General features: G+C 46.2%; 1 protein-coding gene across 3 annotated transcripts in view; it reads right to left on the reverse strand.

Moving 5' to 3' along the window:
• CAMK1D (calcium/calmodulin dependent protein kinase ID) overlaps positions 1-22,681 on the reverse strand; it is a 388,105-nt gene that overhangs the window by 18,353 nt on the left and 347,071 nt on the right. For all 3 annotated transcript variants that reach the window (XM_043479613.1, XM_043479612.1, XM_043479614.1), the window contains exon 6: positions 18,073-18,148. In XM_043479613.1, coding sequence (XP_043335548.1) covers positions 18,073-18,148 — 76 coding nt within the window. The remainder of the gene's footprint in view (positions 1-18,072; positions 18,149-22,681) is intronic.

Here is a 22,681-nt window from a genome sequence, read left to right on the forward strand (position 1 = left end):
TCGGCAAGTAAGAAATTTAATAAAGGTCCAAAGCACAGCGTTCAGTACATTTTTTCAGCCGTTCCTGCACTCTGCACAGCCTCGCTGCCTCTGCTGTATAGGGGAAGGGCTGACGACACTTTTAAACGCTGTGAGACATTCTGTGGGCCGCTAAGATTCAAAACCATCTCTCCCTACAGGGTTGGTTAAGGGGCTAAGAGCCTGGAAAATTTCATTTTTAAAGATTTGCTGCTTTTGGCGAAATGAGTGAGAGCCAGTGCTTCTGAAACCACGAAGCCCATATTTCACTGCCCAGGAAAGCCTGGGGCTCAGAGACGGACACAGAAATGCTTCCCATAACGAGGATTTAGGGTAAATGAAATGTGCATATTAGGAAAAGCAGACAGAGCGAAATGTTAGTTCGTCCTGGAAAACAAACGAAATTGTAGATATGTGAGGTTTCTGTTTGTTAACAACAGAGTGTGTTTTATTTTACAGTTTGGCTTTCAAGGGAAAAAAATCTTGAAGAAAATTTCAGGAAAGATTTATTCTTCATGTGCCAATTTTCTTAAAGTAATCCAATTTATTCTGGTTTTAGCTCTTTTTGGGGAGGGGAAGGTATAGAATACTGTTTGTGTTTCGGTACTGAGGATGGAGGGCTTCTCTGATAGCTCAGTTGATAAAGAATCCGCCTGCAATGCAGGAGACCCCAGTTTGATTCCTGGGTCAGGAAGATCCGATGCAGAAGGATAGGCTACCCACTCCACAATTCTTGGGCTTCCCTGGTGGCTCAGCTGGTAAAGAATCCGCCTGCAATGTGGGAGATCTGGGTTCAGTCCCTGGGTTGGGAAGATTCCCTGGAGAAGGAAAGGTTACCCACTCCAGTATTCTGGCCTAGAGAACTCCATGGACTAAATAAATAGCCCATGGGGTTGCAAAGAGTGGGACACAACTGAGCAACTTTCACTTTCACTGAGAATGGAAAAAAAGGAAACGGACAGAGCTTGGGGACTAAGTTAAAATTAAGAAAGAAGGTTTAAAAACAGGGACTGAAACAGAACGAAAGGGCAAGGAGAGGTTGTAAAATCTTCCTCAGACCTAGAAATTTCACAGGGTTCCCAGGCAAGGCCATTTCATGAGTGGTTTGTGTGGCAGGTTCAATTAGCAGAAATGACAACTCTGAGACGTTTCTATCTCCATAAACAGGATGCTGACTTCCACAGTCCTGGGCCTGCCCATTTGCAAGTTTCGTTTTCATCTCTGTGTTCACAGTTTACATATCAAACCAGCTACATAATCTACAAATTGATATCACCATAGGTTCTCAAAGATGATAAAGCCATTCCCAATTGTTCTAGGCCAAAAAGTCCGTGGCTCAGTATAACGTCTGAGCTTGCCCATTACAGACGGTCCCCCCAGTGCCAGCAACCCGGCTCCACCAGCTCCTCCCTCACGTCCATTCCAGCCTCGGAGGGCCATGCAGGGAGCGTGCTCACCCCTCCCATCTTCCCTCTGCTAGTGTAGCCTCAGCCAAACACATACTTGGGGTCAAAAGTCCCAGCAAGCGCTTTGCTCTATTGTCTCACTTAAACCTCACTCCCCCAGGAGGGGTGCGTCTCTGACACCCTGCCTGGACCTGCAGAGCCACCCTCCCCTCCGCCCCGTCCCCGGGAGGGTTGCTGAGGGCTGGATTCTCTGACATCTGCTGGGGGCTCAGCCAGCGGGGACCCCGGGGGCGATGAGGGAGGAAGGAGGAGGGCAGGGCAGGGTGATGCCCTGGCCCCTTCCCTCTGAGACTCAGGCTGGTTACACCCCTGAGCCCAGGGCAGTGCTGCTCCCAGGGAGGCGGCTCTACCAGACTCTCCCTTGGGCAGGGTAACTGCTTCCTCCCTCCCTGATCACTGAGGGTCTGAGGGCAAATATGGCTCAGCTGCCGTCAGTCTCAAGGTCATGGTGCTATTCCTTGTGGTCCCTTCACACCAGAGCCCTGTATACAGTCCCTCATACAATTCTCATTTTAAAGGCAGAGAAACCAACTTGCAGCGAAGTCAGGACACGAGCCCTGTCTGATTCTGAGTCTGAGTCTGTGTTCTTAACTGTCTTGCTTGTTCACCAAAGGGAGAGAGGCTTGAGAACTGAACCTTAGGTTTCAGTCTTGACTCTGAATTCTCTCTGCAGGCCGTTTCCTTTGCCCACTGGCCCCTTCAAGTGCAAATAGAGCCCAGCCACTGGACACGACTTCCTCATTTCCCAGATGCTAGGTCTCGCTGCTAAGATGCTTAGGGTTGGTTTGCAGTCCACAGAGCACTTTTTGTTTCTGGACCAAAGTGAAGGTCTACACTGTACCTGGGCTGCCCTCCCCTGGCACTTTCCACCAACTGGCCAGCTAGGGTGTCACTAGGAAGACCCAGCCCTCTGCTGCCGGGCAGTGTGGGTGCCCTGCTCTGCGTCCCCATGGCAGCGCAGAGAGCTCCGTGGTGACCCTTCCTACACGGCACGCTGCCCTGACCTGCCCACACCCTCCTCAAGGCAGGACCATGTCTCAAGTTTTACTTTCTTCTTGGATTTTCAGTGCCCAACTCAGGATCTACCTATGGCAGCTTCTGGGTCAATGTTTGGATGAACAAACACGCTCTTGAAAAGGGGGTTTCACCGCTGGCTGCTGAGCCCTTTGGCTGGGCTCTGAAAGAGAGACAAGGATGAAGGAAGGATGCAGGCGTGCCCACCGCGGCACAGCCCAGGGCACCGTCAGAGTCCTCGCTCACCCCGACTCCTCCCTCCTGTACACGGAAGGTGGTAAAACAATAAAGTTCGGTACCACTGACGGACATTCCAGAAGAACCCAGTGAGCAAGGCCAGGTGTTGGGAGCAACCTGGCCTCTGTTTGTAGAGAGAACGTATTAGGTTACCTAAAATGCCACTATCATTGTGTGGACAAGTCTCATGAAGGAGGAAGTTTTCCATGAAGAGGGCTGTTAACATAAATGAAAGTGAAAATCACCCATGGCTAACCATGGCTAGTCCAGCAAGGCACAGTTATTCTCAGAAAATGAAACGGTGTGATAGTGTTAGAGCTTCCGCTGAGTGGTCCCGAGACTTGACTGCAATAATTGTGCTACATTAAGGGATGTTCCACCTCCGCCTTTGCCCTTGGACAACATCAGTGTCCCTACAAAAATGGATGCCTGCTGAAGAGACTTCCAGATAACCATCAGTTGTTAGCTCTTTCCCCTTTTATGTAACTTTACTGTCATAATTCACTGCAGCCTTCTAACTTTTTGCATATTTCTTAGACTTGATTTAAGGTTCTGCTTTTCCTTATTGACTTTTGATTTGAGAGACAGACACAGAGAAGACAGGAAGGAGCTGGTATCAGAAGTAGTGACAGGCAATGAGTTACTACACTTATACCTGTTAGGGTAGTTATTATCAACAAAATAATAAAATTTAACAAATGTTAGGATGTGGAGAAAATGGAACCCTTGTGCACTGTTGGTGAGAATGCAAAATGGTGCAGCCACTATGGAAAATGATATGGATGTTTTTCAAAATATTAAAAATGGAACCACCACGTGATCCAGGAATCCTTCTTCTGGATATATTCCCAAAGGAGACAGCATCAGTGCCATGAAGAGATGTATGTGCTCCTGTGTTCACTGCAGCATGGCCAAGATGGGAAAACAATCTGTGTTCACTGATGGATAAACGGATAAAGGTGGCTCAGTGGTAAAGAATCCACCTGCCAAGTGGGAGACGTGGATTTGATCCCGGGGTCAGGAAGATCCCCTGGAGAAGGAAACGGCAACCCACTCCAGCACTCTTGCCTGGAAAATTCCAAGGACAGAGGAGCCTGACAGGCTACAGTTCATGGGATCGAAAAAGAATCAGACAGGACTTAGTGACTTAGCACAGAGAACAGAGGAACCATGTGGCAATTGACTTTGGAGCTGTGTGGACGGTGGGTTTGAGGCAGGAAGACAAGTGAGCCGCTGTGAGCAGACGCGGGAAGGACCGGAGAGCATGGGCAGTGGTAGCGGCTGGGGGAATGGATTCCAAAAGGAGTCCGGAGGGAAAAACAGGAAGATGAGGTGATTAGCTATGGAGAGAGGGAAGGCCAGGATGCCTCTCAGGTCTCCAGCATGGACCACGGGGGCTGTCGACAACCATGGTGGAGAACACGCAGGGGAAGGGACCAGGGACAGCCCCGACACGACAACCACAGCACCTGGCAAGTCCAACCTCTCTTTTCAACGGACACAGCTCTCCTCGCGGAAGCAGCTCTGGGCAGCTGTGTCCTTACAGTTAGGAGATCAACACCTAATGTCCTACCCCAGCCTGCCTTCTAGAAAGACAGGTGGCCCCTCAGTGGGAGAGAGGGATGAAGAAATGTGAACCTGAGTCTTTGCTGAACCAAACCCCAATAAGGTCACATCCGGTAGCCCTGGTTCAGCGCTTGGCTCCCCTGCACTGCTGCAGGGGGTGCAGAGGATAGAAAAGCTGCCATCCAGACCCTGGGGCTCAGGGCTGGGCAGAAGTTCCAGCCTGCCTCTCTTGCCCAGTGTGGCTGGGAAAGCAAGTAACACACACAAGCAATCTTCTGAGCACCTGAAGTGTGCCTCCTGGGCTTCCCTGGTAGCTCAGCGGTAAAGAATCCACCTGCAATGAGGGAGACCTGGGTCGATCCCTGGGTGGGGAAGACCCCCTGGAGGAGGGCATGGCAACCCACTCCAGTATTCTTGCCTGGAGAATCCCCATGGACAGAGGAGCCTGGGGGGCTTACAGTCCATGGGCTCACAAAGAATCAGACGTGACTGAGTGACTAACACACACACAGCACAAGTGCCCAAACATACTGCAAATATTTTACATAAAAAGCCTCTGAGTGCAGCAGTCCACACTGACAACTGAGTCATCATCTGGAAACAGCAACCTGGAATGTGCCCTTTAGTCTAACTGGAGGAAGAGCGTGAACATGAAGATATGGGTGACTTTGTAAGTCCTGTCCTCTGAGGGCTGACTTTGCTTTCAGAGGCATTTCATGGTGTAGCTTCCTCAGTCTGAGATTCAGAGAGATAAGAGATACAGATTCAAATTCTGGCTCCAACAAGGCCTGGTAGAGTGACTTTGGGGAAATTATGTATTGTCTTCCAGTCTCAAGCGCTTTTGTAAAATGACAAAAATAAGACCCACATTATAAGAGATATTATAACATATATCATATACATTGCATAATAATCTATATTACATATAACAAACAGATAGATGAACGGATGGATACAGGTAAAAGATATAACATAGGAAAGCGCCCAACACATCGCAATCATTAAATGCCAGCTCCCCACTCTTACCTCCCCTTGTTTGTCTCTTTTGTATCCCACCAGCTCCATATAACTTTTCAGCTTCCCTCTGCTGAAATATTGTGCAATGAGACCCCGCTCACCATCAGGAAGACCCAAGGGAGTGGGAGAGAGGAACAGATGAGTCTGAAGGGACTCAGTCCAGTGTTCTACCCTCTAAACGTGGAAACAGAGCAACATAATTAAAAATTTTGTACCAAGTCTCAGAATCATTCATGACTGACCATACATCCTGACCTCAGCTTCTACACTGCTCTAGAAGGGAAGAAGAGAGAAGCTACCTCTAGTACATGATGTTACATGATGGATGCACGGACAGTGCATCCATGTACTACCTCTAGTACATGATGTTACCTGATGCATGATGGATGTCCTGGAGACTCGCTTTTCAACCTTGATCTTTGAGGATCGGTATTTCCAAGCATTATACCAAGGAGTCCTCAGTTCTAAGAAACTGATCAAGCTTCCCTGAGAACACTTACTCAAAGGCAAATTAGTGAAGAAAGTATTTTTATGCAATTGATGCTTTCAAACTGTGGTGCTTGAGCAGACTCTTGAGAGCTCCTTGGACAGCAAGGAGATCAAACCAGTCAATTCTATAGGAAATCAATCTTGAATATTCACTGGAAGGACGGATGCTGAAGCTCCAATACTTTGGCCACCTGATTTGGACAGCCAACTCTTTAGAAAAGACCCTGAAGCTGGTAAAGATTGAAGACAGAAGGAGAAGGGAACGATAGACAAGATGGCTGGATGGCATCACTGACTCAATGGACATGAGTCTGAGCAAATGCCAGAGGATGGTGAAAGACAGGGAAGCACGGCGTGCTGCAGTCCATGGGGTCACAAAGAGTCTGACACCATTTAGCGACTGAACAACAGTGCAACTGGGCGAAACAACAGACTTCTATGTATACTGCAAGCCAGAGAAACGGAGTAGGGCCAACCCAGGCCCAGTGGTCTCTGAAAAACACTTGAAAACGCAAGCAAACCTGGGCATTCCTCCTCTGGACAGTAGTCTGTTGGATGTGTGACAACCACTGGGCAGCCACCAGTTGGCCCTTCGTCTTGGCTGTCTGTGAGATTAAACAAGTGTTTACTGGATGAATGTCTGGAACACATACTGAGGAATCTGAGTTCTATTCCTCTTGCTCTGGTTAATAGGACAGATTTTTTAAAATAATAAAATAAAGCAAAGCTTTTTAAGCTGTCAAATCTCTGGTGCTTAGTTGCAAGGCTCACTTAGCAAAATAGATTTCAGCACATTATTCGGATTTGTACACCAGAATGACCAGTAAGACCTGAATGTTTACAAAGATGTAATGCAATTACTTCAGCAACTAGAGATTTGCTTAAGTGCGCGCCAGAGCTTCCTCCTTGCAAAGCTGACAGGGACAAGGGAAGGTTCGCGGATCAGAACCATGTGCAGGCTGACTTCGGCAAGGCACCCACGGTGAGATGCAATGGCCAAACGTCCTGTTACCCATGAGATTTGGTTAATACTTTGAAAGCTGAGAAGGTGGAAGCCAATCCGGGAAAGCTCTAGAGGAGGGAAAAAAAGGGACACTAGAGGGGAGATGGGACACACATCCCTTAGAAAGTTTATATATAACTGGAGCTGAAGTCCAGGAGTTCGGCAGGAGGGGAAGAAGGACAAACTCTTCCCCAAGCGTGAGAAATTGGCAGCATACTCCATTTGGAGTAAAATAGTTACCAAAAAAAAATAATAATAATAAAATAAAACTTGTCCACAGTAAAGGGTTGGGTTGGACAAGACATCGTCCAAAGCTGTGCTATGATCCAGGGACCTACTTCCAAATGTGTAACTCTTGGATTCTTGCATCAGCCAAAAGGACAGCATCCCCAGGAAGTCTAGAGGGTGAGCACAGAGGGGAAACACATCTGAGGGAGGTTCAGACAAACCCACTTTCAACTCAGCCTCTGCTGACAGTGGATTGGAGGTGGGGAAGGGGGCGGTCAGAGGAGGAGCTTCCAACAGCCAGGAATGTTGTGTTAGGAGAAACACAGCGAAACTTTCAGCAGCTAGAATTAGTTCTCACGAGTGATGAATTTGCACCAAGGAGTGCAGACATCCAGTCTGGAGGTGATTAACATGAGTGCTAACTGATGATTCTGAGCCCGGGGCAGATTGCCAACTCCACTTGTGCATCTTGTGGGGTTTTTGCTCCCTGCCTCCCTCCTCCATCCCCGCGTCTTCCTCCTCTCTCAAATTCTGCTTGGTAAGCAGTCACGAATCTGTGCAGACCAACAGCCGCACTTGGGAAATGTCTTGTACCTCCATCCTGCCGGCCTTGGCTTTTGACTGCAGTTTTTGATTGTCCCCTGGCCTCCAACAGCCCTCTCACAAGGCACTTTTAAAAAAAGGTTTACTTTTTGGCCTTGCCACATGGCATGCGGGATCTCAGTTCTCGGACCAGGGATGGAACCCATGCCCTCTGCACTGGAAGTGTGAAGTCTTAACCCCTGAACCTCCAGAGAAGTTCCCACAGGCACTTCTGAGGATGACTAGAAACTGCTTCCACCCTCAGAGGCGCACCCTCGGACGTGCACTGTGAGACCACGGCAAGCCTGTCGGAAGCTGCGGTGTGGTCTTGTGTGCAGCCCCGGCGTGCCTGTACCCGCCACTGAATCATGGGCTCCTGGTTCCTCCTTCTGAACCACCTCCATGATCGCTTCCAGACTTGCTGGTGTGAACTGGTATCTCTCCTCTTCCCACCTCCATCTCTTCTCTTCCTGGTCACAAACCCAGCTCAGACTAAAAGGTCTGAACTCACAACTCATTATTACAGCTCCTGGCAAGCTGGCCACTTTCCTCTCTGTGCGCCTTTTGGTCTTCTAACCATCCCTGTATCACCTGCCTCCAGCGGCCGTCCATGCTGGCATGCTCCATTCCAGAGGGTAAACCTTTTAAAATATGACAAAAGCCTCGCTTGATTCTTTCATTCACTTGGTGTGGTGCTAGACAAACGAAACATCCTGATATTCAGAGATTTTACTTTCCCCACCGCTAAGTATTGGTGATACATAAGTTCAAAGCTGGATCAACTCTTGCAAGTTATATTTTAAAAATTACATCTCAAATTGAATGAGACATCTTGTATCAAACACAGTAAGCACATCATATCCTTAGATAATTGGATCTTGGAGGATTAACCATTGCTCTCCCCTGCCTGACAACCTGGTGGATACTTGAAGACAATCCTTCCAAGTCCAGGTCACTGTACACCACTGTCGGGAGCCTTCCTCAAGGCTTGGGCAGGGTCCACAGCTCTCCCTGGGAGTTCCCCAGCCCCAACCCCGCCTCCACCAGCTCCTGCCGCCCACCTTAGGGACAGGCAGCAAGATCAGATTGTAAGTTATCTGTTTACTGCCTGTTGCCTCTGGCAGACAGGAAGCGCCTGTGTGGCCAAGGGCGGTAATGAATCCATTTCAGCAGCCATGCCATATTACCCGACACGTATTAGTTTCAATAAATGTTAGTTAAGTGAGCAAATGTCAGTCCCCTGTCTTCCATCCTCCAGGCTAAATATCCCGAAGCATTTAGATGCTACTTAAATGACAGTCTCCAGGAGATGATGCTTACATGAAGCAAGCAAGCAGAGGAAGTGAAATGCTTTTCCATCTGTCCTGAAGCCACAGTGTTCAGTGTGGAAAAGGAGAAATTCCCTTCCTGCTTCTCCCGCTGGGCGTCCTCTCTACCTTGTTGTTTAGTCACTAAGTTGTGTCCAACTCTTTGTGACCCCACGGATTGTAGCCTGTCAGGCTCCTCTGTCCATGGGATTTCCCAGGCAAGATACTGGGGTGGGCTGCCATTTCCTTCTCCAGGGGATCTTTCTGATCCAGGGATCGAACCCGCATCTCCTGCATTGTAGGCAGGTTCTTTACCGCTGAGCCACTGGGGAAGCCCCCCTCTCTACCTGGGCCTTTGCAGAGACAAAGGCACAGATGGGGTGAACTTCACCTTCCCCAAAGTCACTGGCAGGAAGTTGCTTCCACCACCACAGAAAATGTAGCATTGCTTGACCTCAGTGGTACTGTTTGTAAAATTTCCTCCATCACCCTGCGCATATGTCTGCACCCACCTCTTGAAACCAGAGAGTATTTTATGCTTGGTTCCTTCCTAAGGGTTAGAGGTGAACCAGCAGACCACTAACAGTCCTTCTCCCAAAGCAATGGAGAGAGGGTCATGAGCCCGTGAATGAAGCTGAAAAATGGTCAAGCAGGACTTGTAAACAAATGGCACTTAGGCACCAACAAGGTCCACTCAGCATAGACTGGGGGGGTGGCACCTTTCTGAGAATCCTCAAAATGCAGCCACACTGAAACGCACTTGGCATTTTACTGAGTGCCATTTCACTGAAGTAAAATCAGTGAGCCCGGAAATTATAACTAACATCAGTGCCTGTTGAAACAAAAACTGAGGCTAGAACAACAAAAGAGTGCAGGGTGGTGGCTGGTCTTTAAGGTGGAGGGAGAAGCAGCCAGTGTAAGAACCGTCTGCACGCGGCCACTCGGACCAGAGATGCAGCAACAGCGGTCCCCCCTTGCCAGAAATCACCTTTGGGAGACAAAGGTGACCAGGAGCCCATGAAGGGCTTTACGAAAATACCCAAGGCCATCCAAGTCCACCCAACTCCTCAGCTCTGATCCCTGTTCGCTAAGGAAACTCCCTGTTGGAGTCTGCTTTCTCCTGGGACTTGCTAGTCTGATGACATGCATATCCCATTACTTTGCAGGGCATGCATCTCATTATGATTTAATAAATGGACATTTCAGTTGTGTTTTTGTTTTGTTTTAATCTCTTTGGAGTCTGGCTAGTATGAATCAATTCCCTGGGATCATCTGAGCAAGATGAAGCAACAGATCTAGTTTCATTTCTAAATGTCTAAAGCCAAGGTTAAAACTATAGACCCATGGTGGCCTGGATGTGGCAATGTGTTCCACTCTGCGAAGTTCATGAAAATATGATGAGTGCTGCCAGCTGACAATGCCAGTTCATTATTCCTATCGGGTTAAATGAGAATAGGAACCACTATAATACCCCAGGCTTGGATGTTTCACCGGGGCTCAGTAATCACATCGTGTTCTCTCCTGCTGAACTGTGGGTTTGTGCTGTCTCTCTGGTACACATGGGTCCATAAAGGGGCAGCTCTCAGTGGTGGAAAGAATGATGAGTTCCTTGGTAAGGAAAATCCTTTGTCTCAGAAAATGGACCTAGTGTGCCAGTTAAGCATTCTTAGTTCCATTCTTACAAAGCTAATTATGCTGTGTACCTTGGTCAATTTATTTCTGTGACTTAGTTTAAAAAACTGAACAATGTAAGAAGCCAATCAAAAAGTAAGGGTATGAGCTTATTCACCTGGGATTTCCTCTAGGCAGAGAGGTCAGAGGTCACAGTATGGGTAAGCGCCCTCACCACCCACAGCAAATCTGGCAAATCCATCCCTAACCATCCTTTAGCATTGACTGGTTTCCTTTAGCATTGACTGGTTTGATCTCCTTGCTATTCAAGGGATTCTCAAGAGTCTTCTCGAGTACCACAATTTTTAAGCACAACTTCTTTGGTGCTCCACCTTCTTTGTGGTCCAACTGTCACACTTGTACATGACTACTGGAAAAATCCTAGCTTTGAGTATATGGACCTTTGTCAGCAAAGTGGCGTCTCTGCTTTTTCATACACTGTCTAGGTTTGCATAGCTTTCCTTCCAAAGAACAAGTGTCTTTTAATTTCATGGCTGCAGTCACTGTCTTCAGTGATTTTGGAGCCCCAAAAAAGAAAATCTGTCACTTCCACTTTTTCCCCTTCTATTTGCCACAAAGTGATGGGATGGGTGCCATGATCTTAGTTTTCTGAATTCTGAATTTCAGGCCAGCTTTTTCACTCTCCTCTTTCACCCTTATCAAGAGCTCTTTAGTTACTCTATGCTTTCTGCCATTAGAGTGGTATCATCTGCCTATCTGAGGTTGTTGATATTTCTCCCAGCAATCTTGATTGCAGCTTGTGATTCACCCAGCCCAGCATTTCTCATGATGTACTTTGCATCTAAGTTAAACAAGCAGGGTGACAATATATAGCCTTGACATACTCCTTTCCCAATTTGGAACCAGCCCATTGTTCCATGTCCGGTTCTAACTGTTGCTTTTTGACCCTGCATACAGGTTTATCAGGAGACAGATAAGGTAGTCTGGAATTCCTATCTCTAAGAATTTTCCGGTTTGTTGTGATTCACACAAAGACTTTAACATCTCAATGAAGCAGATGTTTTTCTGGAATTCTCTTGCTTTTTCTATGATCCATCAGATGTTGGCAATTTATCTCTAAACCCAGATGTACATCTAGAAGTTCTTAGTTCACATACTGCTGAAGCCCAGACTGAAGGATTTTGAGCATGTGAAATGAGCACGACTGTATGGTAGTTTGAGCATTCTTTGGCATTGCCTTTCTTTGGGACTGGAATGAAAACTGACCTTTTCTAGTCTTGTGGCCACTGCTGAGTTTTCCAAATTTGCTGACACACCAAGAATAGCACTTTAACAGCATCATCTTTTAGGATTTGAAATAGCTCAGCTGGAATTCCATCACCTCCACTAGCTTTGATTGTAGTAATCCTTCCTAAGGCCCACTTGACCTCACACTCCAGGATGTCCAGCTCTAGATGACTGACCACACCGTCATGGTTATCCGGGTCATTAAGACCATTTTTTTTTTTTAATAGTTCTTCTGTATATTCTTGCCACCTCTTCTTAATCTCTGCTGCTTCTGTTAGGTAGGTCCTTATTGTTTCTGTCCTTTATCGTGCCCATCCTTACATAAATGTTCCCTTGGTAACTCCAATTTTCTTGAAGAGATGTCCAGTCTTTCCCATTCTATTGTTTTCTTCTATTTCTTTGTATTGTTCATTTAAGGCCTTCTCTCCTTGCTATACTCTGGAATCTACATTCAGTTGTGTATCTTTCCCTTTCTCCTTTGCCTTTCACTTCTCTTCTCTCCTCAGCTATTTGTAAAGCTCCTCAGATAACCACTTTGCCTTCTTGCATCTCTTTTTCTCATCGGATTGGACACCAACAAATTCATCACGGTGTCCAGCCTACTCCATCTTCAATCCTTCCCAGCAGCTTAGGCTACTCGGGCAAAGATTTTTTTCCCCCAAGTCCTGATCCCCAAACGAAGATTCCTGGCAGGGAAAGGACCTACCAAAAGGGTTTTTAAAAAATGAGTCTCCTTGTTAGGAAAAAAAATATTTCTTTTGCCAAATAATGGATAACATAAATGACTGTGGAGATCCAAAAGAGAACCGATTTATTACGGATCTGCACCGGCAAAATGAAGAATGTTTGAATGGTATGTGGAGAGGAGAAAATGGGGTGTCTGTCATAGCCACTGTTACTACAAGCTGATATCTCAGGGCGACAGTTTCATCAAGGGGCAATAATGCTGCTGCACCCCGCCCCCCCCCAAATGGCAGAGGCTGACCTCTCCCATGACAGGGGACACGAACCATCAAAGGTTCTGCACGGATTCCCCCGGGGAGCACCGGCTTCTGTGTGTGCTGCCTGTCAGTCATGACCCGATCAGCAGCCTTCCTCATTAGTCTTCAGATCAAGGATGGGATAGGAAGACCAGGCACGGTGGACCCACTGGGAGTAGCCAGAGCGTGAGGTCCATGAGTTCTAACTTCTGACACTAGTTCAGCCCAGGGCCGACCTTCTAACCGAGAATACCAACCCAGTCAGAGCCTTTCACAGGATATTTTCTGGTCCTCAAACATGCCTCAGGCACCCCAGTTCCTGTGTCTGCATCCCTCCCCTGGTTGGGATGCTGTCCTCTGGCTTCTCTGCTTGTGTTAGTCTTTTCCAAACTTCTAGATATCCTTGGGATGATGGTCCCTCCTTCCTGAATACCCTATCCTCCTCAATGGTGGCTTTATCCCAGAAACTATGAGAGCTGGACACCAGTCTTGAGTGTCACTCAGTCTACTTAGGAAACTGCTTGTCCCACCATATACACTGTACTCTGATGAGAGGCATCTTGTCTTTGTCATCTTGATTATTTTCATCACCTCACACAGTGCCTGGAATAGAGAATGTACTCAAGAAATGCCAGTTGTTGACACTGATAATGATGAATTTGAGACCAGTGGCTCTCCAGGCAGAGCCCTATTATGTAGTAATTTATATCTAGGATTTGGCCTTTCACTCATAATGATCTGAGCATTGTGGAAGGTATAAGTGAGATGTCCAAAGTCCATTCGTTCTCTGCTTTAGACTCTCTGAGCTCTGGAAGGTACCAAGGAAGATAAAAACCCAGGCTGCCATTTTGAAGTCTGACACAATCATGAAATCAACCTGAGACCAATCCTTGAACCAAAGCTAATGGTGACCAGGCAACCATCAAGCGTCAGCTTATCGAGTTTATACTTAATATAAAAAGAAATATAGTATTTCTTTGCTTAATGCTCTATGGGAATCCAGCCAAATATTATATTGTATACTGCACTGATAAGGAGTGGGGTGTACTAATTCTACTGCTCAGCTCATACCCAATAAACATGTCAGTATCTCTATCCCAGATTTCTGAACTCCACATGTGCTTACCGTAGTCAGTGGGTGTCTCAAAGGTGACTCTGGTTCAACATGACCAAAATGAAATTCCTAATTTCGCCTACTCCCTAAATTGTTTCTACATCACTCTCCTAGCATCTGCCCCAAAGTTGGGTTTATCCTTGAAGCATCTCTACCCTTCATCCTTCACATCCACAGTATATCTACCATTTCACCTCCATCCCTGCCCCCACGGCAGAAGCGATCATCACCACTCATCCAGCCTAAGCCTCTGAACCATCTTTGCTCTCCACTCCTGCCATGTCTAATCCCTTGTTTGAAGAGTAGCCAGAACAATATTCGAATGAAAATCACTGCAGTATACAGTATAGTATCTGGCTGGGTTCACGTAGAGTGCAGAGTGAAGATCAGATCAGGTCACACCTCTGGTCAGCTGTTCTTTGACTTCGCACTACAACTTGGGTTAAAATCTAAGTTTTTGGGACGTCCCTGCTGGCCCAGTGGTTAAGACTCTGTGCTTCCACTGCAGAAGGCGCAAGTTTGACTCCTGGTTGGGGAACTAAGATGCCACATGCCACGTAGTGGGGTCAAAAGAAAGGAAAAAAAAGTCAGTTTTCCTTCAGGTCTCCCCTTCCTCTGGCTCTTGCTTATATCCTGTCTTGATTCTCTAACCATGTTGGCCTTCTGATATTTTTCCTACCTATGTGCCACGGCAGACACAGTGCGTTACCTACTGCAAATCCATTTCTTGCCTTCTTCCTCACTAGCAGAACTCTGATTTCACTCAAGGATACACTGCACTGTTATACAAAGGTTTGATATCGTTATTCTTAAGTGTGTGCCACGCCTGACCTAAAATGTCCATGTTTCAAGGGGATTCTGCTTTAATATTTTCACTAAGCTGAGGTCAACCAAACCATTTACTGTGGACTAAATTCTGTAACCCAAAGCCATATGTTGAAACCCCATCCCTCAACGTGATGGTATTTGGAGATAGTGCCTTTGAGAGATAATTACGTTTAGATGAGGTCATGAAGGTGGGGCCCTCCTGATGGGATTAGTGCCCTTAGAAGGAGAGATACCAGAGAACTTTCCCTCCCTCTCGGCAAGAGGGGGAGGACACAGCAAGATGGTGGCCATCTGCACACCAGGCCAGGAAGAGGGTTCTCACCAAGAACCAAACCAGCTGCCACCTTGACCTTGGACTTCCAGCCTCCAGAACTGTGAGAAATAAATGTCAGTTGGTTATGTCACCCAGTCTGTGGTATTCTGTTAAAGCAGTGTGAGGTAAGGCACCACTGCCTGGTTTTAAACTGCTTATCCCAATAAAGCAGTACACACCTCCTCTTAGGTATTCTGATATATGGTACCCCAGTGCCAAGACTTCAGGGAAACAATTATGTACAGACACTAATGCAGACCAGAGCAATGGCTCAAGATTCAGAACAGATGTAATGAAACAAATAAGCAGAAGGCCAGATAAAGGACCAGTTTTTCACCTAGACCCATGGAAGATTTCTCTAGATGATACATGTTTTGGTGCTTTGCGGAAGAGGACTGGCTTATCACTCATTTCTATAAGTCTTTCACAGTCAAGCTGGTCAAGGATAAGAGCTTTAGTTGAGCGTTTAGGGAGCCGGGGAGATAACACAAGGCCCATGGTCAGTGTCTGCTCACCCAGGACTCTCCAATACAGTATGCAAAATTGTATGGGTGTGAGTTTATAGGGAAGAGGGTCCACAGCGTTCATTAGATTCTCAAAAGGGTCTGGAACCCACCTCCCTCCACAAAAAGGATCACACTACTGCAGAAGATGGCCAACGTGCCTCAGAATTGAAAGCATTCTCTAGGTGCAATGTGTTAGCTTTGTATAATAGCTCAGATGAATCTGGCCTTTACCTAAATTCCATAAGTGGGAGCCCTACACCCAAGTACATCATAATGGATAAAATCCTCCTGTGATAAGGCCAAGAATCTACAAGAGCTGTCAGCTAAATCCTCATTAAATTGAAAAAGTTGCCAGTTGAAAGAATGCTGTAGAAAGACTATTTGCTTCCCAGATAATGAGACAAAACCAATACAGGAGGGTTTTTTCCAGTCTTTCTCCCATCACAGTCTCTCGTAGCCTCTTGGGTGTGGTGGACTTTGTCAGTGAAAGAACACTCCCGTCCATGAGGATGTTAAGGAGAAGAAATTCATCCGCTATCAGTTAGAGACTCACTGACCTAAACCTACCCTGAAAGTATGTTCTATTGTAAGTGTCTGAAACTATCACTACAAAAAGAAACTGTAACTTAAAAATAACTTTACAGTGAACTTAAGCAAATCAACACATAACTATAAAAAGGAGGAGAAGGGGATGACAGTGGATGAGATGGTTGTATGGCATCACCAACTCAATGGACAAGGGCTTGGGTAAACTCTGGAAGTTGGTGATGGACAGGGAGACCTGATGTGCTGCGGTTCATGGGGTCGCAAAGAGTCGGACACGACTGAGCAACTGAACTGAACTGAAAATAAGTGCAACGGGCCTATGACCATGGTGTTTCCTGGGTCATAGAGATAAGGCACCTGAGAAGAAATGAGGAATTCCAAGGCTAAATTTTGGTTTTCATCACATTTTTCTTACTGCGATTTCTTTTTTTAATATATGATATTTGTTTGACCTTAGTTGCAGCACGTGGGCTCTGCTGCAGCACACAGGCTCTCCAGTTTTGGCTGCAGGCTTAGTTATTCCGTGGCATGTGGGATCTTAGTTCCATGACCAGGGATTGAACCTGAGTCTCCTGCATTGCAGGGCAGATTCTTAACCACTGGACCACCAGGGAAGTCCCTTTTACTGTGATTTCTGTTGGATTTGCCCTAATATTTTCATATTGGTTTGTATCCTCAAACCAAGGTGGTGCATGAGAAGATGCTCAACATCACGAGCTGTAAGGGAAATGCAGATCAAGCCCACAGTGAGATACTACTTCACCTTTCCACCTGTTAGGAAGGCTATTATCAAAAAATGGAAAAAAAGTGATTGCAAGGGTGTAGAGAAATGGGACACCTGTGCATCCCTGCTGGGGATGTAAAATGTTGGTGTTGCTTTAGAAAACAGTGTGACAACTCCTCCAGTAGTTAAACACAGAATTACCTTGTGACTCAGCAATCTCACTTCTGAGGATACACTCAAAAGCATCGAGAGCAGGACTTAAACAGGTATTTGCACACCCGCCTTCATAACAGCATTACTCACAATAGCGAAAAGGAGGAAACAACCCAAGTGTCCATCAATGGATGAATGGATAAACAAAAATGTAGCATATACGCATAATGGAATATAATTCAGCCTCAAAAAAGAATGAAGTTCTGACACATACTACAACACGGATAAACCCTGGGGACATTATGCTAAGTAAAAAAAAAGTAGACAAAAAAGGACAAACATTTTATGATCCCCCTTCCATAAGACACCTAGAGAAGCCACATTCATAGAAGCAGAAAGCAGAGTGGTGCTGCCAGGGGCTGGGGGAAATGAACGGGAGTTAATATTTAGTGGGTTTCTGTTTGGGAAGATGAAAAAGTTCTGGAGATGGATAGTGGTTATGGTGGTGCCATACTGGGAATGTCCTTGATGCCACTGAATTGTACTCTTCAGTTCAGTTGCTCAGTCATGTCCGACTCTTTGCAACCCCATGAACCGCAGCACGCCAGGCCTCCCTGTCCATCACCAACTCCCGGAGTCCACCCAAACTCATGTCCCATTGAGTTGGTGATGCCATCCAACCATCTCATCCACTGTCATCCCCTTCTCCTCCAGCCCTCAATCTTTCCTAGCATCAGGGTCTTTTCAAATGAGTTAGCTCTTCACATCAGGTGGCCAAAGTATTGGAGCTTCAGCTTCAATATCAGTCCTTCCAATGAACACCCAGGACTGATCTCCTTTAGGATGGACTGGCTGGATCTCCTTGCAGTCCAAGGGACTCTCAACAATCTTCTCCAACACTACAGTTCAAAAGCATCAATTCCTCGGTGCTCAGCTTTCTTTACAGCCCAATTCTCACACTCAGAAATGGTTAAAATGGTAAATTTTGTGTACAAAATAAAATGTATATTTTGTTACAACTCCTTTAAAAAAAAAAAAGCCAAGGTGGCAAGTCACACTTACAAGATGTAGGCGATCACCCCGATGGACCAGCAGTCAACGGCTTTGCTGTAGGGCTTCTGGGCGAGGACTTCAGGAGCTGTGAAACAACAAAGGAGAGACACAGCCTGACAATTTAAATGACGAGGACATAAGGCGCTCTGGGGGTGCCTTTTTGCTTTTTTGGTCTGCTACTTGGGCTGAACTTTCGATGATTCTAGAAACTGAGAAGAAACACGCAATCTGATGTATTTGTTGACTTTTATAACTGGACAAAAGGGGAGTGTTCACATATGTGTATAACTGGAGGTTGCAAATCAATCAACACATACTGCAAGGAGATATTTTATGTCAGTGCTGTTCTAAAGCATTATAGCTCAGACTAGACAGAGAGGAGGGAATACCCAGTCTGGGGCCCAGGGTGTGACTTCACCTCAAATCAATTCAAGGAAGCATTTCTGGCCCCTGTGTAGGGTCTTTCTAGGTGCTATGGGGACAGGCAGGTGAAGCCCCCTCCTCCTGCCTTCATGGAGCTTATAGTCAAAGATTAGACTTAAAACAAGTCTCCAGGGTCCTGCCTCAAGTCTGCTCCTAGTTCCTTCTCTAAGGTTTTGGATGGGTTATCTGTCACTTCTGCCATTTTGTTTTCTCATCTGTGAAACAGGAAAAATGCTACTTAACGTCACTTCCTGGTTCTAACCCACTATTCATCAAGACTCGCCCATCCAGGGCCTTGGTTTATTTTGTATTATTGTTATTTTTTTGTATTATTTCCTTTTCCTGGCCTGTGGCTACTGCCCAACGTTGAACAACCCACCAAGTGTCTGGCACTTAGCACAGTCTGCCATATGTATTTGTGCAAAGAGTAAACAAATATAGAAAAGGAAGCAAACCTTCTTCACAAGTAAAACCTCCTTTTCATGCAAACACATCTGATTGAAGTGTCTAGGATAGACTTTGCAGAAAATTTAAGAAGGTAGAGAAATAGAAATAGCTCCAGGTTACACGGTACTTGTCACAGGCTTAGCTGTGTTCTACGGGCTGGGGATGCATTAACCCCTCACAACTGTGTTGGTGGGGAAGAGCTTAGTTACCATTATCCTGCTTCCCAAGTTACAGGTAGGGGTGCATGGGGACTCAAGAGAGCAGGGCAGTTTTCCATAGCATCCAGGTACCAAGAGGATTCTATACCAACTTAAAAGTTAGTGTTTAGTCGCTCAGTCATGGCCGACTCTTTGCGACCCCATGGACTATAGCCCACAGGCCCCTCTGTCCATGAAAGTCTCCAGGCAAGAATACTGGAGTGGGCTGCCATACTTGGTTTCACCTGAATGAAGCACCTCGGTCTCATCCTGGTTGTTTGTAAATGTTCTCTACTGTCCTTGCAATGACTCTGCACCTCAACAGTAAGGAAAATGAGCCTCGGACATGTGCCTTTTCTTTTTTATTTTAATTAATTAATTAATCTTTGGCTGTGCTAGGCCTTCGTTGCTGCTCAGGCCTTTCTCTAGTTGCAGGGAGTGGGGAATTCTCTCTAGTTACGGTGCAAGGGCTTCTTATTGCAGTGGCTTCTCTTGTTATGGAGCACAGGCTCCAGAGTGTGTGGGCTTCAATTAGTTGCGGCATGTGGGCTCAGCAGTGGTGGCTCATGGGCTTGGCTGCTCTGTGGCATGTGGGATCCTCCTGGACCAGGAATCAAACCCATGTCTCCTGCACTGGCAGGCAGATTCTTGAGCACTGAGTCACCAGGAAAGCCCTGAGATGTGCCTTTTCTGACACCAACCAGGAGATATGGCTCAGGAGATACTGAACACAATTCAATCTCATCCTGTTCCTGCTCTTTCCACTGGAACCTACTGACTGAAAGTGAGCATTTCTTCAGTCGGTAAGAAAAGCCCTTTTGCAGAAAAATTAACAGGGAAGTCCTCTTACCCTGTTGCAGATACCTTCCTGAGCAAGAGGGAAAAAGATGCAAACTCTTGTGGATGTTTCTGCTTATGATGGTAAGAAATACAGTCCACGGATAACTCCCAAATCTAATTTTAGGTTTCAGCCCCAATTCCTCCGATCACTTAAAAAAAGATTTTTTTTTTTTAACAAGAGCAAAATAAACACATTTCTACATCTTTGCTACGTTCACCTTCAACTACAAAGCTAGGGAACCCACAACCTGGAGAAGTGGCCCTTGGATAACTGGGAGCTGGCTACAGCCATCGTTCCTTTTCTCCAGAACTGCTCAGGGCCTGTTTCTCAGATGCTTCTATTACAGCAATGGATGAAAGGGAGCCATTTCCCACAGCAAACTAATTTAGGAGGTAGGCGGTCTAAGAGCCGATGTTCTAGTCTGAGTGGCCACTGGGCACAGGTGGTGGGAGGGGGCTGTTTCTGCAAGGAGCTTATTTTTGAGCCTCCAGGGCCAGCCTTGTGGCCTGATGGAAAGTTCAAAAGAAGCAGAAAAGGCTCACAGGGCAACGTCTGATCTAGGTCCATGCGTGCATACGAAGTCGCTTCAATCATGTCTGACTCTTTGTGACCCTATAGACTGTAGCCCACCAGGCTCCTCTGTCCACGGGATTCTCCAAGCAAGAATACTGGAGTGGGTTGCCATGCTCTCCTCCAGGGGATCTTCCTGACCCAGGGATTGAACCTGTATCTCTCATGTCTCCTGCATTGGCAGGTGGGTTCTTCGCCACTAGCACCACCTGGGAAGGCCCTGATCCAGCTCCACCACCCCACAAAGCTGACAGCAGATGTTAGGAGCACCAAGCAGGTGGGGAGAGGCCCCAGTTTCCATGTGATGTGGTCTGTAGGGCTCTTTAGGGGCGCAAGAATGGTGCCCAAACACTCCACGATACCAAAGGATGAGACCCAGTCTCAGGAAAGCACATTGGACTCCTAGGAAGAGCTAATCCTCTCTGTTCTGCTCCTGAGCACTCCATTCTCACAGTCTTCCAGTTCTGCAAATGTGGGAGGAAGAATTCTTTACAAAAAGAAAAAAAATCCTCCTCCTCAACATCATCTGTTAGAAAACAGAAAGTACTGGCCACCATCCACTGTTCAGCAAACAAGGGAATAAAGAACACGGTTTCCCTTTTGAAATCCACATGCCTGGGGACACCTGCCCATCAAGCCCTTGGTCTGCAGTCTGGCAAATTCCAAGACTTGAAAAGCAAGTGGCTGAATTTTATGCAACTTGAGCATGAATGTTACTGGGGATGTTTAGATTCTTTGACACCACAGATGACACCTAATTTTTTAAAATATGAGATTTCTGTTTAAATAATACACTTTTAACATCAAGTAATGCTTTTTTTTAATTAAAAGACCTGATATAGAACAACTGTAAGGATGTTAAGGAAAAGTTCTAAATGATGGGTATCCACACTGGGGGTGGAACTCTAAGTACTTGTACCAAATATATCTTGTTCTCTTTGATATTGTGTCTTATCTGGGTTATAGCAACTGCAGTAAAACATAAATACTTTTTAATCAACTGGCACCAGAACCATTTGCCCTCTGGTGAAGTTCTTCATTGCACTTGAACCAAATCCAGAGGGTGAAGCCAGAAGCGCAATGTCATGATAAAAAAGACAAAGCAAACTGATTTGGAATTAAAATTCTCACCAATTTAATATGTTTTTAAAACTGCATGATGGTACATGCATGAACGGCTTAAATTCTATTTTCCCTAGAGAACCAAATTCTGTTTTCCTGGAACCAAATGTTCTTTTGGACATGGTTTGAACAAGCCCACCTAGTTTTAAATGGCTAACTTTTCATCTCATAGTAATTCTTGGAAAAAAAAAATTCTCAGGCAATATTCAAAACCTTCCGGATAATTAGACATGGTGATCAAATCATGATGAACCCCTGAGGTCATGGGAGGATGTTTTTTCTCCTAGTCTCCATCTGTGTTCTGCACTTGGTGCTATAGTTCTGTCAACCGGTTTCACTTCTCTGGTTTTTGGTCCTCCTACCATTCCCCCTCCTACCATTGTGGCTCAGACAGTAAAGAATCTGCCTGAAATGCGGCAGACCCAGGTTGGATCCCTGGGTCGGGAAGATCCCCTGGAGAAAGGAATGGCAATCCACTCCGGTGTTCTTGCTTAAAGAATTCTCTATGGACAGAGGAGCCGGCGGGCTATGGTCCATGGGGTCTGAAAGTCGGGCACGAGAGCGACTACACCACTACCATTCTCCTGGTCCCTTCCCAATGTAGTGCTGGGAGAATCCCTTTTCTCTGATCTTTTGAAAGACCAGTTTTTATTCTGAGAATCAGCCAAACTCCCTCATGTTATGTTATCAAACTTAAACCATCAGTGAGAATTCACTGTAATTCTAAAAAGTCACAGCATCCAACTCACAAACGTTCAAACAACAGCTGAGGGAGATGGCGTGGAACACTGTCCACCCAGAGTATCAGGAAGCGATGAGGGTTCTCTGTGCCACCACCATCCCATCTCACCCCCAGCACCCGCAGGAGCTGCCGATTAAGAACTTTTTCATCAAGCAGAAATCATTTTCTCTCCTAACTGTACCCAGCACGATTCACGTGCTGTGGCAGCTTGGCAATGACTCTAGCCACCCCCACACCTTCTAACTGAGGGCGCCTTTGAATTGAAATAACTTAATT

This window comes from Cervus canadensis, chromosome 10, assembly GCF_019320065.1.
Source record: "Cervus canadensis isolate Bull #8, Minnesota chromosome 10, ASM1932006v1, whole genome shotgun sequence".
Taxonomy (NCBI): domain Eukaryota; kingdom Metazoa; phylum Chordata; class Mammalia; order Artiodactyla; family Cervidae; genus Cervus; species Cervus canadensis.